This window comes from Necator americanus, chromosome X (genome assembly GCF_031761385.1).
Source record: "Necator americanus strain Aroian chromosome X, whole genome shotgun sequence".
Taxonomy (NCBI): Eukaryota; Metazoa; Nematoda; class Chromadorea; order Rhabditida; family Ancylostomatidae; genus Necator; species Necator americanus.
The window spans coordinates 33504148-33519926 of NC_087376.1; the positions used below are offsets into that span (position 1 = coordinate 33504148).

At 37.8% G+C, this 15779-nt stretch overlaps 2 protein-coding genes across 2 annotated transcripts; both read left to right on the forward strand.

The window, feature by feature from the left end:
• Positions 1 to 333: 333 nt before the first annotated feature.
• Positions 334 to 5684, forward strand: RB195_026232 (uncharacterized protein; the record flags this gene model as incomplete). The annotated part of the gene is made up of 9 exons (XM_013447035.2): positions 334 to 468; positions 2659 to 2793; positions 2864 to 2957; positions 3330 to 3395; positions 3467 to 3528; positions 3618 to 3704; positions 3774 to 3844; positions 5365 to 5481; positions 5588 to 5684. 9 exons carry the CDS (start codon positions 334 to 336, stop codon positions 5682 to 5684), a joined length of 864 nt encoding a protein of 287 aa, XP_013302489.1.
• A 511-nt stretch (positions 5685 to 6195) lies between these two features.
• On the forward strand, positions 6196 to 14269 carry RB195_026233 (uncharacterized protein; the record flags this gene model as incomplete). Its single annotated transcript, XM_064214691.1, has 3 exons — positions 6196 to 6221; positions 9412 to 9557; positions 14205 to 14269. The coding sequence occupies 3 exons, from the start codon at positions 6196 to 6198 to the stop codon at positions 14267 to 14269; spliced, it is 237 nt and encodes a 78-aa protein (XP_064070572.1).
• Positions 14270 to 15779: the final 1510 nt, after the last annotated feature.

Genomic DNA, 15779 nt, shown 5'->3' on the forward strand with positions numbered 1-15779 from the left:
AGTCTACTTTCCACTAGCAAGAAAATCTGAGGGAGCCTGGAGCTACATGATTTTGATATCGCACAAAGAGCGCATCGATCCCGATCCGATCCGAAACACATGTGTGGAAACCTGCTCTCTTTCGAAATCGATGTACGATTTGAAATGAGTTCATGGTATATGGAACAATCAAACTAGAAGTCACGTGATAAAGTGAATGATAGGCAGATAGTTGAGGATCAATCCAGGAAGAATGTGAGTCTGTGTTTTGCATGTTACGCGACGGTGTAAAGAGCAGGGGGTGGCTGATCCGCCTTAGCTTACGTCGAATCGATCGATTGCATTGTCAGCAGAATGTCGACAAGCGACTTACCTCCTCGATTCCAATTAGCCCTGCGAAGATCACTTTTCTTCGGTATCTGTCTATTTATTTGGTTGGCTATCGGCACCATCGCCTTTTCCGCACTATCTGTTGTCGGCCACAGACGGGTACGGTATAGTGTATTTACAGAAAATCGATCAAATCTTACCGCTCTTCGTCTCTAGCTACGGAAAATTTTCGTCTCGATATTAATAGTTTCTGATCTGCTTTTGCTCCTGTAAGTGAAGAATATTCTGTCCCCTTTACAAGACTCGTAAACAGCTAAATAATAGCAACTCTGGATTGTACGAACGTTGTAGCTCTCTGAATCGACGAGTTTGTCCTTTGAAACTTTGTAAAATCAAGTATCGCACAGTTGTTGCTCTCCTTTGACATATTTGACAAATCTGTTCATTCGGATTAACGCCTACTGGTAATTGATTTTTCATGGGAGATCAAATCTGGAGGGAGCGAAATGTCCTCCACTCTAAAGTTATTATACAACATTCGTGAACTGTGACCATATCGTAGATCATGGTGCACATAGTGTCAACCAGAGTAGTCCGTTCGGACGAAGAGGTGATGTCTCGTGGAAAATTTACTTCCTGATATCATGTCATTGCCGACGAGGTCCGTTACACTCGAATTTTTTTCTGTGAAAGTAATTTTTCACAATTTATCCTGAAATTTCCAAGAAAACAGCATTCTTAGATAATTTTTAACAACAGTCTAGAGAGAGCCAAAATGATCCATTCTGGTGCTATGCAACTTTCCTACATTGTGAGCTGATTGTAGATCATAGAACCACTAAGAAGAGTAAATTACGGTTATGCATAAATATATGGATTTTCTAGGAAGTTTTTTTTTCTTTGAACTTCTTCCCGTGATCATTGTCAGCGACGTGAAGTATTTGAATTTACATTTGAATTTTTTTCTGTGAGAGTACCTTTTCATGACTTTCTTTTGAGATTTCCCAGAGATTGAAATCAGATCCTTATGCGAGCAAAAGTTCTTCTGGACTATGGTTTTGATGTTGTAAATAACTTGTAGATAAGTTGATTTATGCTAAGAATTTCAAAATATTGCTCATTAAAAGGTTTCGATTTCATCTTTCGTTCGAGAGGAGGCGAGGATATTTTTTTTTAGTTTCTTCGCGCCTGATGAGATTTTTGTTATGCATCATGTTGATGTCCTGCCGATATTTCTTTTTCTTCTCAATGGCCAACAACAACTTATCTCTTAACGTATAAACAATTAGATCCGTTTAAGTCCAACTGTCGCTTCACAGACAATGAAAAATATAAAAAATGAGAAAAAATGGGAAAGATTGCACAAGAATGTCGTTTGGTTGCTATACAACTCCGTTAAAGTTGGTCCTGACGTGAAACTGGGGTTATAGTTGTTCATTCACGATATATAGCGACTATTGTCAACGTTATACTGAATACGAATAATTCCTGGCTCTCACTGTGGATATTTCCATGGATATAATACATGTCGGACTTTTCTCTGGCTCAAATTGACAGAACATGCATGTGTGGACTGCGACTCTCTTTTACAGTCTTGCAGTTCTTATTTTGACACTTTTCTGGAAATTTCTCTGGAAAAAAAGTGATATCGGCTACTACAATCAGTGGGTCCTCACTTTATGCTTTTTTTTTTCTCTGGAACACAATAAAAATTAAAACAGAGTTAAGAAAACATTCACTTGCAGCAGGATTACTGTTACTTTCTTCGGGATTCCTCTTAATATTTGGTTTATTCCGGTTTGAGTACGAGTTCGATCCTCACGAAATCTCTTTTGATTTTTTTTTTTTGAAACGTGTCATGGCGTCCATTCAGGATCTCAGATATTTTTCAGTGATAACATTTGAGTGGATGTACATAGTAGTATAATAAGTCGGATTCCTTTAAATGGTGTTGTTTCGGATTCAGAATTTATGTTTGGTTTTAAATGAAGTTGAACTACAGATATTTCACAGAAAATATTGCATCTAGGAGGTGGAGTAATTGAATCTTTCCAAATATTATTTGTTTTATTTCTATAATATGAGCGTTGAAGTGAACCGGATTACTAGATATCACTTTGTAGCGGTTTTTTTAGCGATGCTCATATATTTTTCTTTTGGTTGAAGACAGTGTAAGACGAGTAAAAAGAGTGGACGAGCTGTCAAAAGCGTCTTTTTGTGAGTAAATGCGAAAGCAATGTTTAAACAAGGGTTTTACAGTGCCCAAACTCCTTGCAACTGTTTGTTATGATCAAATTTACTGAGAGCGATATTTTGAAGACTTATATGAGGAAATGCGGTGATTTCCAGACAGATATCGCTGGACTAGTTAAACTAGATGCGAAACGAACAGAGCTGCTCAATGTGCTATGGGCGGAGACAATCTCGAAATCAGAAGCGGATTGGGCAGAAATGGCAAATCAAAAACTTGAGCTCTACGAGAAGGTGATAATGTTTTCACGGATGAATTGTACTTTTATGGATCGCAGTTATACGTTATACACTTCAATTACAGGCTCTTCTTAACTATGTAGGGTATCATGATGATTCCAATGATCGGTCTTTCATGGAGTCTCTCCGAAAGTCTTTTTCACTTGTTACAACAATCGGTTAGTCGTTCACTTTTTCTTTTTTTCTCGGACCTTTCCTCGGTAATTATTCTCAGAGAAGCAATTTCGTTATATGTCGGAATTATCAACCGAGTTTTGTTTCTGTTGTCACGTAAACCACATCAAATAGCGAAGAGAAAGATCTCGCAGGAACTAAAAATGAACGCAGCAATTTTCTGCGCGAGTCCACGCTCCTTCTCCCAAATCAGCGCGAAACCCTCGCTCCGCAAACCGCGACATCATTTCTGCACTCTTAATGGATGCTTGATCGCCAAACTCTACTCTTTTTTAAAAATTATTTTCTTGAATCTTTTCTCTATCGGGTAATAACAAGGAGGTGCAGGAAAGTTTCGTCTACAAATACTAGTTTAGGTCCTGTCGACATTGATGCTTTCACCACTGCCGGCAAACTTTTTGCCATTGTATATATAGCAATAGGTGAATAAGTTCTATATCAATCCTTTAAGATGTTTTCCCAAATAAATAAACGTATTGAAATTAGTTTACAGGTGTACCTCTGTGTTTGCTAGTGATAACACAATGTGGTCGGATGATTACCTCTATATGGGAGGTATTGCACTCTTTCATTTTTGTTTAGGGATAATTTGTTAGAACATTGCGCTAAGGTTAATAATCGTCATCCAAATTCTTATTCTTCAGGGAAGAGGGTTAATTATACCGGTTGTTGGCTTCGTCTTTATCTCTGCTGTCGCATACGACATTATTGAAGAAGGAAGCGATGATGTTGTGAGTGTTCTTTAAGAAGACGTCTTCTTCAGGATCGTCTTTATGTGTTCTTAATAAAATTTCTTTCAGCCTTTCTTCGATGCTATATTTTCAATGCTTCTCAACTTCTCTTCGATTGGTGAGGAGGACAATGAATTTCAGTAAGTTTATTTCAACTTCCAACCTTTACTGGACGTCATCCATGTGATTTCCATTTTGTGATCGTTTTTTTTTTGTGTGGGCGGACATTTTTGACAGGAAGTACGACACCAGGGCATGTGCCGCAAAAATGTTGTCGTTATGTCGTTCTCTTTCTCAATCGGCACTTGGAATTCTGCAAATGACCTCTAAAATGCTACTTTTTAAGCGGATTTGAATAAGGAAAAAGACGCCTTTTGTTTTAAAATCAATCTCTACTATGCTTTCTAAGCCACACTACCACAACACTGCAAGAATTTCAAAACATATTTTTCCTGTATTTTTTCATCTTAAAAGAGTGATTCAACCTATACTGTTCGCATCGTTTTTTTTTTCTTTCTCTCTAGTAATTATCTTAAACCAAAAGTTCAAAATTCTGCGTGGTACGAAGAAAGGTGAAATTTTAAATTGATTTTGAACTACTGCTATTTCTTTGGTCAAACAAATAATAAAGAAAAAAAAGCTGACTCACAGACACATAGATAACAAGGAATGGAATGGACGGAGAAAAAGAAAGAAAAAGAGAAATGCAGAAAAAGCACGAAAAGAGGGCGAAAGAGGACTTTTCAATGCTACGCATTTGTTGGTTATCGAGAGACTTTTATTTCATGCAATTTCTTCTTTGTTTCTATTGATCGATTTCTCTATTTATCCTTCATTTCCATGTCAAATTGCTGAATCCTCATCCTCGCAAAGGTTGTACGGGTGCAGAGTTTACTACGAACGGGCACTGGATGCCACTAATAATAAGAGGTTGTGAATAAAGTGAAAATATGTATAACACAGAAACTATTCATTCTGCACCTTTGCCAGACTGAATGTTCAGTCACTTTTATGGAACCTTCGAGATAAGGTTAAAAAAAGTCTTTATATATACTGCGTAATTAGGACCAAAATAAGATTGTTGACGAACAAGTTGGTGAGAAAAAAGAGAAACGGGGCAATAAAATGGTAAAAAAAAAGGCCGAGTTACATTGGATTAGGTCAATATCTCCCATTTGAACATTTTCGACAAAAACTTGGGCAGGACATTATGTTGCAGAGAGTGTAATTGCACATTTACGCAGACGTCTGGATCAGCCTAAAATGAATGCGAGTGAGTGACAGCTCTTGTTTTGTGACTGATGGTTATTTTTATTGCTTCTTTTTCTGTTTTTTCTTTAAGTTAACGAAATTTGAGGAAGTTTTACAATCTTTTGATGTAGTACCTGTGCTTCTTCTGCAATAGGGCATTACGTTTGAAGGAAGTAGTTTCTGGTGGTGTCTAGATATTAATGCAAGACAATTCCTTGGAGATGGATAGCCGCTTTACGTCGTTCCTGGACAAACTCTTGTGCATGTGCCGTTTCTTTGAAGTGCTCGTTAGAGTCTCATAACGTTTGCACTTCATTTTTTTTCCTTCACATTAAAAAAAGAGAGAAAAGACAAAGAAGAAAAGAACATTGTTATGTGTCGTGTACTTCGATATCAACTAATATTTCAGTGGTGTCATCCCGTACCTCATCACAATCATTGGTCTCGCACTTGTGAGTTCACTATATGCTCAGGTGCAGCACGAGATTGAGAGATCCATCCATGGAATTGAATTTACCTATTCTAAGTAAGCTTTATTCTGTTTCATTTCTCTGTATCAGAGGTTCCAAACTGTGCTGAGATTTGTTTCAAAAATCAATAAACTTATCCGTACTCATGAATCGCATTGTTAGAATGTTCTCAAAACTCGAACGATGGATGAGCGAAGAGAAGACAGCTGTGAACAGTAATCGAATAGAAGAGGAGGATGAGGAAGACAGTGACTACTGACGAATTCGGATTGCAATTCGCTTCTCTATAGAGCTCCTCCTAAGCTCTACAAGGGTAATGTCGACGTCTGGAGGACATTTAAAAAGAGCAGCGGCTGTTTTTTTTAAGATAAGAAAATTTGTTTGAATAAACAATTACATTATCAAATGCGTCTTTAATAATGTCATGGTTTTATAATATGCTCGGTAGTGTTTTATGGGTCTTCATTAGAATCTTTCGGTTACTCAGCTACAGTTACTGGCTACTGAATAGTAACAGATTGAATAGATTAGAATTCGATTTGTCTAGTTGAAGAATTTTGTATCAAAGTTCAACGGTGTTGAATCTTCAATGCTGAAACTCTCAGGATCCTATTAATGGACTTTTCAGGAATATTTCAAAATACATCAATTATCTCCATAGTAAAAGTATCAGGAAAAAAATGTGTCTGCAAATTGTGTTAACTGTTCGAAAAGCGTTACAACTGATTCCTTCCCATTCTTATTCATGTATTTTTCTCTGTAAATAGCAAATGATTCGTGATTCTCGCGGTTATTTGTAAGTCACCTTTTGAACATTAAAGAATGAGGTAGTTTTAAAAAATGAGAACAGTTGAATTGTGTGCAACTCTTTGTTTGTTTGTTTCTTTGTGTTTTGGGGCACTAACTATGAGGCAGGATTGAGAGATTAGTAACTAAATTTTGTTGACGTTTACGCCCAATATTTTCATTCCTACATTTCTTTTATGTTTGCCTCTCTAATCCTCTTTTGTAGTTCTAACAATGTAACAAGGAAGCAACTTTCACGACCAGTAGTTGGACAAATTCCGTACCCAAAGGTTGCGGAGAATGCTACCTGCACGGTGTGCACTGTTGCAATTCATTAGGACGAGATAGGGTGTATTTCTCTGTTTTTTTTCGTTTTCAGACAAAGCGTACAGTACCCACAAACGTTCCTTTATGTGTGTTTTTAGCTCACAATTTCAAAGAGTGGTTATCGTACTTCCTGAATTTTCTGAATTCTCTGTCGACGCTTTTTCTCCTTTATCACCTTTGAGTCTCATGGTTAGGGTGTAAATCCGCTAGGATCAAATCCTTCACGCTTGGGAAATAATTTTTTCACTTGATAGGTGCTTCATTATTAAGTTAGTGACTCATTTGGTAATAATTCATTCCTAATTCTTTACGCTTCTGAGTTGAGGTTTCTCTTCAAATTCTCTTCTGATATAGTCGGAACTACAAGCAATCGACATCTGTGTGGTGGAAAGTAGCGGAAAGAGAAATAATATATAAAGCCTTGGATACTGTTAGATTACGAATTATTTCAAAGAAATGAATTGAGGTTCCTTCCTCTCGTCCTCATATTAGAAAAGCTTATTTCTTTAAGAGACGTTCCAACTACCTGAGTATTTTGCTGGATCCACAATTTCTGGATTCTACAAGTAGCGCAGGCAGTGTGGTAATGTTTAGTTAATAGAAGGAATTGGAAGTCGTAGGGAGTAATCGATTCGCCAATGGTGGTGAAAGGACAGGGTTGTCCTCTATTTGATCTACCAGAGTCAATATTAACAAACGTTCCATCGTTTATTTGAAGGAGTTACGGTGCAAGGATTTTAATTTTTTCTTCCTTAAGTGGACTATAACAGCAACCTCAATTGAATGTGTAGTTACAAAATTTTGTTTGCAAAATCCTAATCAAGATTTTGCTGATTTGACTGTGGATTGGTAGATCAGCGAGGGCACGGTTGTGACCTGCACATTCATTCAATTGATTCCGTCAAGACCGCCGGCGCTTCCAACTTCTATCTTCAAGTGTCCCACTCATCCAGAATTTGAAGGATTGTTACGTATCTTTACTTATACGTAAGAAGTTTCCTTACTAGAAATGGGGAAATTGGGGCTGATTGGTTTGGTTAGTTACTTCAAGAAATAAGGGCGCCACTGAGTGCCTCTCTCCAACTACAGGTTATCTCTGAGTTAATATATAAGTTATTACTATACACATTATTATACTCAATACAAGAGAATATTAGTTACTCATGAGGTCTAACTATGTAGTCCGACCATTCGTTGAGATCAAATTTTGTTAGGATAAAATTACAGCTTGTTAATTTAGCTGAAATTTTATCCTAAAAAAGAGGGAGTGGCACGAACTGTTAAGCACAGTAAAGACACGTCTAACACGAGCTGGAAATAAAAAAAAGTTGGGGCAGGCAAGATTAATTTAGGGGAATAAACGCGCTTTGACCAGGATATTCTCACCCACGCCTAAGTGATTTTACGTGTTTACGGAGCATTCTTTTTCCTCGTATTCAACATGCCCTTTCCTTCTATCCTTTCAATCACACTGGTTTTTCTATGCTGAATAAGGAAGCCGCTTGATCAGGGAGGAGTTTATTACTGCGTGGTTGCTTGTTTGTTTGATGTATTTCCTGCGGATACATATGTTGTGACAATGCGGCATTGCGTCCATTCCGGTCTGCCTACTAATTAGCACTCATTTTATGTGAACGTGTTATTCTCATTGCTTGTCTTAGCGCTTGATGAAAGATGTTATCTATCTGCATTTGATGAACATATCTGTAGTAGCACAGGTGTCGCATCAGATATGCCCAATGGTAATGTTCTCGGACATCATTCGAACATCGTACTCTCTGTGAACTTGTAAATTCTTTGGTTGTTTTTTTTTTGAATGTGCATTAATTTAGATATTCATGTTTGACATAACCTATGAAGATAATAATTTAATTAATCTAAAGTAATTCACTGGATGTTAACGGAAATGCCCTTACACCATTCCTTGTAATGTTTGATCACGAAACGACCGCTGTCGGTCAGCAACCACCGTTGTGACTGCTGAGTGCGGTGGGTCCGTCGTAATCAAACCAGAAACGGCGATGGCGAACAAGCTTCTCGTCGTCATCCCGTCATTCTTCTGAAATAACCTTCGTAACGTGTGCTTTCATCGGATTTCTTTAAGGACGCTTAATGTAACGGTGTTAGAACGATTATTTCTTACGTAGAAGATGTGGCGCATAGCCAGTGCTTGATATATCTAACGTTATGGCTCCGGAATGCTTCCGTGGAAGAACTCTCCGCCATTTTATGCTCTCAAAGAGTCTCTCCTTCCTAATTAATCTTTCTAATCATGGGAATCACAAGTTTGAATCTCGAAGACGAGAACTCATGACCCACATTCTACTTTATACAGAATGTAATTTGTAATGTCTTCCAAATCGAAAAAATGCTCAATAATAGCAATGATTAGCTTGTGCAAGGTGGCCAACTAAAACTGTATAGTAGTTCTCGTTCTTTTGTTTCTTTTTCAAATTTTAAAAGGAAAAAGTTGGTGAAGTACACAATATTTTTTCATATCTGCTTATCTACTCATAGATACCTGCTTTCTGACTTTCTCACTAGGCAAAATCTAAAGATATACATCTTGTTGAAGGGCATTAATTTTTGTCAGAAGGCTGCTCATTGGGTTCTCCCTCCCACTCTGCTCGAAGACAAACTTTTCAAGGATATAGTTTCCAACAAACACTGCAAAATGGAGAGGGAGGGCGACTGAGATGTTTAGTCTAGGTTTGAATGGTATATTTTTTGTTCTATGTCTTGTATTAATCTTTGTCTTTTTATTGCTTATTTTCTTTTGTACTTGTGGATGTGGCATTAGAAAAGATTCAGAACATTTTTAATGAACTAAAGTAATCTGAAGACGACAAAGCTAACGAACGATAAAGCTTCAGAAATAAAGCGTGGGAAGAAACGGCACGCCGCAGAGTAAATGATGAGACTTTGAAGAGAAATAGTTTACAAGTAGGAGTGCACCTAATAAGGGATTTCACTGCTCACTCGATGCCGGAGACTAACCAAGCAATTCTGCTTTCTATAGGTATTTACATATTCTACATTGTTTACATACTTTGTGTCTAACACATGTATGCTCATTACTTCTGAACAGTTTCACCTACAGTCTATTTCAGCGATCAAATAGATTTTTTTTTAACCTATAAGGAAATCGTCTGCTAAAGTACAGCAAAATAATGGTTGAACTGACATGGGACTCTGATTTTTTGGATTCACCATCGGGATTGCGTTAAGATCAAAGCGTGTTCTTCTCGATTACGTGGATTTCTTCTCAATGCAAAGCGCTTGTTTCCATACAGGATTCGCTTATATTTGCGAAAACTCCGTCTCGTTAGACAGTGCTTCAATTGTCGTTGTCGTTACGTTTTTTCAAAGGTAATTTCAGCTGTCCAAATTAAAATTTCACATTACGCGTACGAGATCTTCGTTATGTTCGGACAAATCCAGTCCGCTGACCTTGAAGCTATCGCAAGCATCAGATGCTGAAGACGAATACTCGGATGCGTATCGCTTTCTCCTGTGCAAAACCCCAGTGAAACGTGTTTGCCGTCGTCGCCACTCCTTGCGACGTGAGTAATGAGTCTGCAGCGAACTCGCTACGGTAGAGTGTTGGTGAAATGAACGATACTCTAGACATGCCGAGAACTGCCCTTAGCTTAAGGTACGACCCTTAATAAAGTTCTTGAGAACTGAGAGCAGAATCGCGAAGAAAACTTGTTGTCATGAAAGTGAGGAGGATTCATTTAAGAATTGGTTCGCCTTTCGGAATGTGACCAAGCTTTCTGCTGTTCCGTTTATGCTTCTGCCTTCGTATATTCGTACAGACTACAACATTGTCAAACTTTGAAATTCTTCATCTTGCGGATACGAAAGAAAATAAATCATTCTCATGCGTGCGGAACAGCGCAGAACAATCCAACCAATTGGTTTCATTCTGTTGTAAACGAGTGTATTGAATCTTACACTACTTCGATATTTTATAGTTCTTTTTGGTGATGTAGCAGAAAGTCGGGATAGCAGTTGAGTTTTTGTGTGTTTTTCTAAACTGTTTTTTGTACACAGAAATTTAATGCTTGTCAGTCGGAATCTTACTCATTGATGTTGCATGTGTGAATCTTAACCTTTGTACTTTTCTTTTCGACATTTCTGGTTTACTTTTCTTTCTGTATTTTACGCTAGCCGTATTTCTCTTCTGTCTTCTTTCCATAGCATTAAAAGCGGTCAAGAGTACGTCAGTTGACAAATACTGAGTGAGTACAAGGTGAGTCTATTCTGACATGTCAGTTATCCCAATCTCCAAGTCATAGCGTTCCATAAGTGCGAAAACCTGCGGGCTACGCGGTGAGGAGGAACCAGTCGTAGATCTTCATGCCAGGTGACGCAATATCCGGCGATGATTATGTCTAGCTGCCTTCGCGAATTTCTATCCGCTCTCTTCATTCCGTCCTTCGTGAAGATGTGTGAAGAGCTCGACGCACTTCAATTGCTATCAATCGCCTTCAATTTTTAGCATCGTAGGAGGGGATTTCGGACTTTGTGACCACACCCATCTGTACATCCGTGTGACGTAGGTATCGCCTAAAGCCCCGTCGTGATGGATTAGTATTGCAAATGATTTGTCTCTTTTACCATACCCCACTTTTAATTTCTTGTTTCTGATTTCCGTTAATGAAAAAGTGGAACTCAAGGCCTTAAGTTGTTTAATTTCTGTTAACCATTAATATTTATCTTAGTTTCTTTGAAAAGAAATTTGTCTTTGTTCACTCTTTTCCGATCAAATTTGTGGTGCTGAACTAGAGGGCTTGAATTTCGAAGTCATTCCGCTAAAAAAATCCCTACTGACAACATGAAGCAAGAAATGCAGTTTTCTTTCTATGAAACTGTCTTTACGGCAGGTTGCTGTTAGAAGGTACGCCTCAACTGCGATTTCGCGGTTCAACTAAACTATTTTTTCTGCTTTTTATTGAGTCCTTACAAACCTTATCATGCAATTTTAGGTAAAAAATTATTTCTTCAGTGCAAATCAACGATCAAGATTGGAATTCCCATCACAATGAGCAATATGTAGCTAATTAATGAATAAAATCTCAATCCCCTCCTTCCAGAAAGAGTGGAGATGCGACGATTGAGTGTGAAAGTCTTTGAGAATTTTGATTTTTCTTTCGATGGTTTTTTTGCGCAGATGATGCTTTAGGGCCAATAACAAGTGATTTTTGTATGGGGCAAAGTCCGAGCTGTAGTAAGGGTGAGAAGGGACGGTCGTCCAGCCCAGGCCCTCCAGAAGTTACAGCCTTGCCTTAGTAGTGCGACTTCGACTTCGTTTTTTTTTTGCGTTTTTCGCGCACTGCATCGGCCTACTTCTGGAGATGCTTCACGTACAGATTGGAGTGGATTGTTTTATTACTCTCCATCACTTCCCCGAACAGAACACCTTGCGAATTCCAGAATGGGAAAGTGAAAAGTGAGAAGAAAGATATGTATGCCAAAATGTGACGTTTCTTTGGCTTTTATTTAAAGTATATGTCAGCAAATTGTTCATACTCTTACTTTTTTATACAACTCAACTTTGTATCAGTTCTAGAGCGAAATAAACAAACCAACGCTAATCTTATAGGAGGTACTTATAGTTCTCAAACTTTGCATTGTATATTCTTAATTATTTTTACTCCTCAGGTACTATTTTATTCTGTTCTTTAAGTACAAATTAACTGCAATTTCTCATCAGTTGATAAAACATCTAACGATTTCACATTAGTATAGTCGTGCTCGACTAGTAGGATGTTTACCTGAAATACGAAGAAAAACCGTTTCTGTTGTTTCCTATTTTTGGTCTAGAAGCTGTTCAGGATACAGCCACTCTTACTTTATGCACTTCCTCCTTTTCTGTCATTTTCTAGTGGTCTAAGTCTTCAACAGAAGTGCCTGAATCCATCAAAACGTGGCGTTCGTGGCGTTGCAGCCAGATTACTTTTTTTTTTTCGTAAGTGATCTCACATCTTTCAATCGACTGGTGGAACGAGTTCGTTTCGATAGATTGTATGGCGACGATTTAACATTTGTATTTCCTTTTCTTTGGGCATCACCCCATCTACATATTCTCACAATTCCAGACTACGCATTTCTCCATGGAAGTAGAGCGGGATTTTGTGGAAATGACAATAGTTTTTATCATGTTATGATGGTACCTTTTACCGGCAGCTAAGATTCACTTTCTAGACGAAATTTGCGTGAAGTTGAAGTTAAGAGAGAGAGGAAGAAAAAGAAAATTCTTACGTCTCTGCTGTTCGGTTTGTTTTGGAAGCATTTCATCTCATGTGCTTTGTCTAATAAACCAAGACTGAGTTAATGTTCGTAAGGGTCCGCGGAAATTAGCTTTAAAGGCATCACCCCACGAATCTGAGGTGGTGCAGATTTGATGTGGAGTAATCTTATAAGGGATAGTAGATTATGGAGAGGAGGGTGATTCCGTCCATTTCTTCCTAGTTGCCGTAAAAAACGGCCCGGAAGATGGTGCGCCGCACAAGGCTGGCGCGCTCCAGTTGAACTCGTGTAGAAAGAAGTGCGCCAGAACGCCTGAAGCCTATCTTCCGGGCTTTTTTTCTACGTCAATTAACAAGAAATGGACGGAATCACTTTCCTCCCCATAATCTACTATGCCGTATACGAATACTCCACCTGAAATCTGCACCACCTCAGATTCGTGGGGTGATGCCTTTAAACGCTTAGAGGGAAGGCTGTTCCAAATGTTCAAACTACTTCTTCATGTTACAGTATGCTGTGATATATATCGACTTGAATCACATTCATATCTGCAGGATCAAAAATGGCTGCAGCCGACGGCTGCAAAACTCAATGGTTCTACAACATCACGACCATTTTGGAATAATGATTACTGGATAGATGATGATCGGGGTGATAATTTAAGATATATTAAATCTTCATGCGGTATATAGCCTATGGTTGTCTCTAAAAAATGTGTAATTCCGTTTGTTCGGTAGCGATAAGTGAATTGGGCATGGGTTTATGAATACTCGCATTCTTCAAGATCATATATTCCGAGGATTCGATGATCTTCACCATCTTTGTACTTTTGTATTTATAGCACTCCCGGATATACTGGTTACTGAGAGAAGAAAAAAATCGAACAAAAGACTCCCTTTCTGTAAAATACTTTTGTCTTATAGTCGACCTATTTCATCATCATTTCATTTCCTGTCAATCACTAAGCTTATTGTATGCATTTACGTACATTTTCGAGCGCTTCTTTCAATCACCGGTTTAGGCAGCTTTTGAAGTGAACGAATAGCTTCATAAGCTGTTTAAGAGGATAATCGGAGGCGACTTTTGGTGAATATCGTCGTGTTTCATCGCTAAATTTCAAATCGCTCCAACTGCCGTTCCATCAGCAACAGCGGCTTGGAGCGAGTGAGTTCAGAAAGCGTTTTCATCGGACTTCTTTTTTCATTGATATATTCAAGAACTTTCAAGACTCCTTGTGAAGGTAGAACGCGCATTGGTTTATGGCCAGTTTGTGTTTTACATCAATTCCAAATACATATCACCATATGCTTCCTTTGAATTTCAATCACATGTACGTCGCTCAGTTTTTCATATTACGTGATTTTTCTTTTTGCAGTTCTGCGCAGCTAATCGCTGTTCTAAAACTGTTTAGGCGACGTCTTCGAAATCTTTATTGGCGACAGAATGATCCAGACGCCAGAGGAACCACCCGTTTAGATTCGGTTTCGTTTTGCGATGTCGCAATATGACAAACTTTAAGCGCGACATCGATCGAAAATGATATTCGATTTTTATGTTGTCTAGCCCAGCCAGTCCCATTATTTGCTTCGCTGACTCCTAATTCTTGCGGATTTAGTACTTTCCCACCTATAATCTGTTTCTTTCATTGTCTGGGAAGTGAAATGCTTCTGAATAAATTTTTTTGCTGCTGTTCCTGAAAAACAAAAAAAAAATTATCGTCCTCCCGAAGGGAACTTTAGTGCATTTATTTTAGCCTTTAGTTTACACTTTTAGAATATCAGTTTAGGGATGTTTTCCATAGATCATATGGGCATGGATAAAGTATGTAGCATCAAGCATGCTGTATTATTCATTTCCTCTTATTTGTTATCCATGGGAGTCAAGCTTTAACCTTTCTTGGGTCACTTATCACGATGATCATCTACTTAAGAGTAAGAGCGGAAACACTCTAAGTTTAAGGATAATCACATTATTTAATTAGCAAATGATATCAGATTCACATTGAACAAGATGAACATTCAAGAAGTAATTTAGGTTCTTCATATCTATTAATTTCTGGAATTTTATAGAATGCCTTCCACTCCTCTACATTCTAGATTCGGTAAATATTCAAGAATTTATGTTTGAATTCATCGTTAATGTAACTTCGATGTTAATGTAACTTTAGTATTTCATGTAGTAATGTTCCTTTTTATTTTTATGAAGCTGTAACTATGCACTCCTGTACTTTACATATCAACAAATGGTCCACCACTTTTTACTCTACGTTTAATTATATGCGTTTTGAATTTTTTCCTACACTTCAATAGCATGGAAATGAAAAGGACCTTTTCAAATTATGAACCCGATACTAGGCATTCTAAGTACTGTATTTGTTTATTTAACAAATAAATAATGAGGTGGTTAGTTTATTGTTTGTTATCGCCTATATTTTCGTTATTTCATAGTTTTTTTTTCTGCGGAAGGCTCGCCACTTAACGAACGTTGATTAATTGGTGTGGAAGAAGCAAAAAAGTAGAGCTTACATGATAACAAAGGGATTCCATCGTTTGTCATTCATCGTTTGAGGAGGAAAAAAAGAGTTGTTTGGATTCGTTCCTGTTTAGACTTTTCTTCTGTTGTCTTCATCATATTCGCAACATTCTGAATGATAGATTAGTCGTGTTGATTCATGTCGCTTGTGGGAGAAGCAAAATTGGAGGAGAATGTGGATGAAATTGAAGAACTGCGATAATAATGGATTTATTAATTTACTTCGAAGTGATTTCCAACTGCTCAGGGATGACATTGAAAATCACGAGATTTCTCCCGAAATTTTTGAACATTCTAACGTTTATCCTCAACATAGGTTTTTTGAAGACATTTTTCTAGTTAATTCTCAGTTTCGGGTAGGTACTGTTTAAAAAAATTTTTGTATTAAAAAATTATATTCCTATTAGAAATCAATTTTCTGCGCATGTTTTTTTGTTCTTTCTTCCATTTTCTG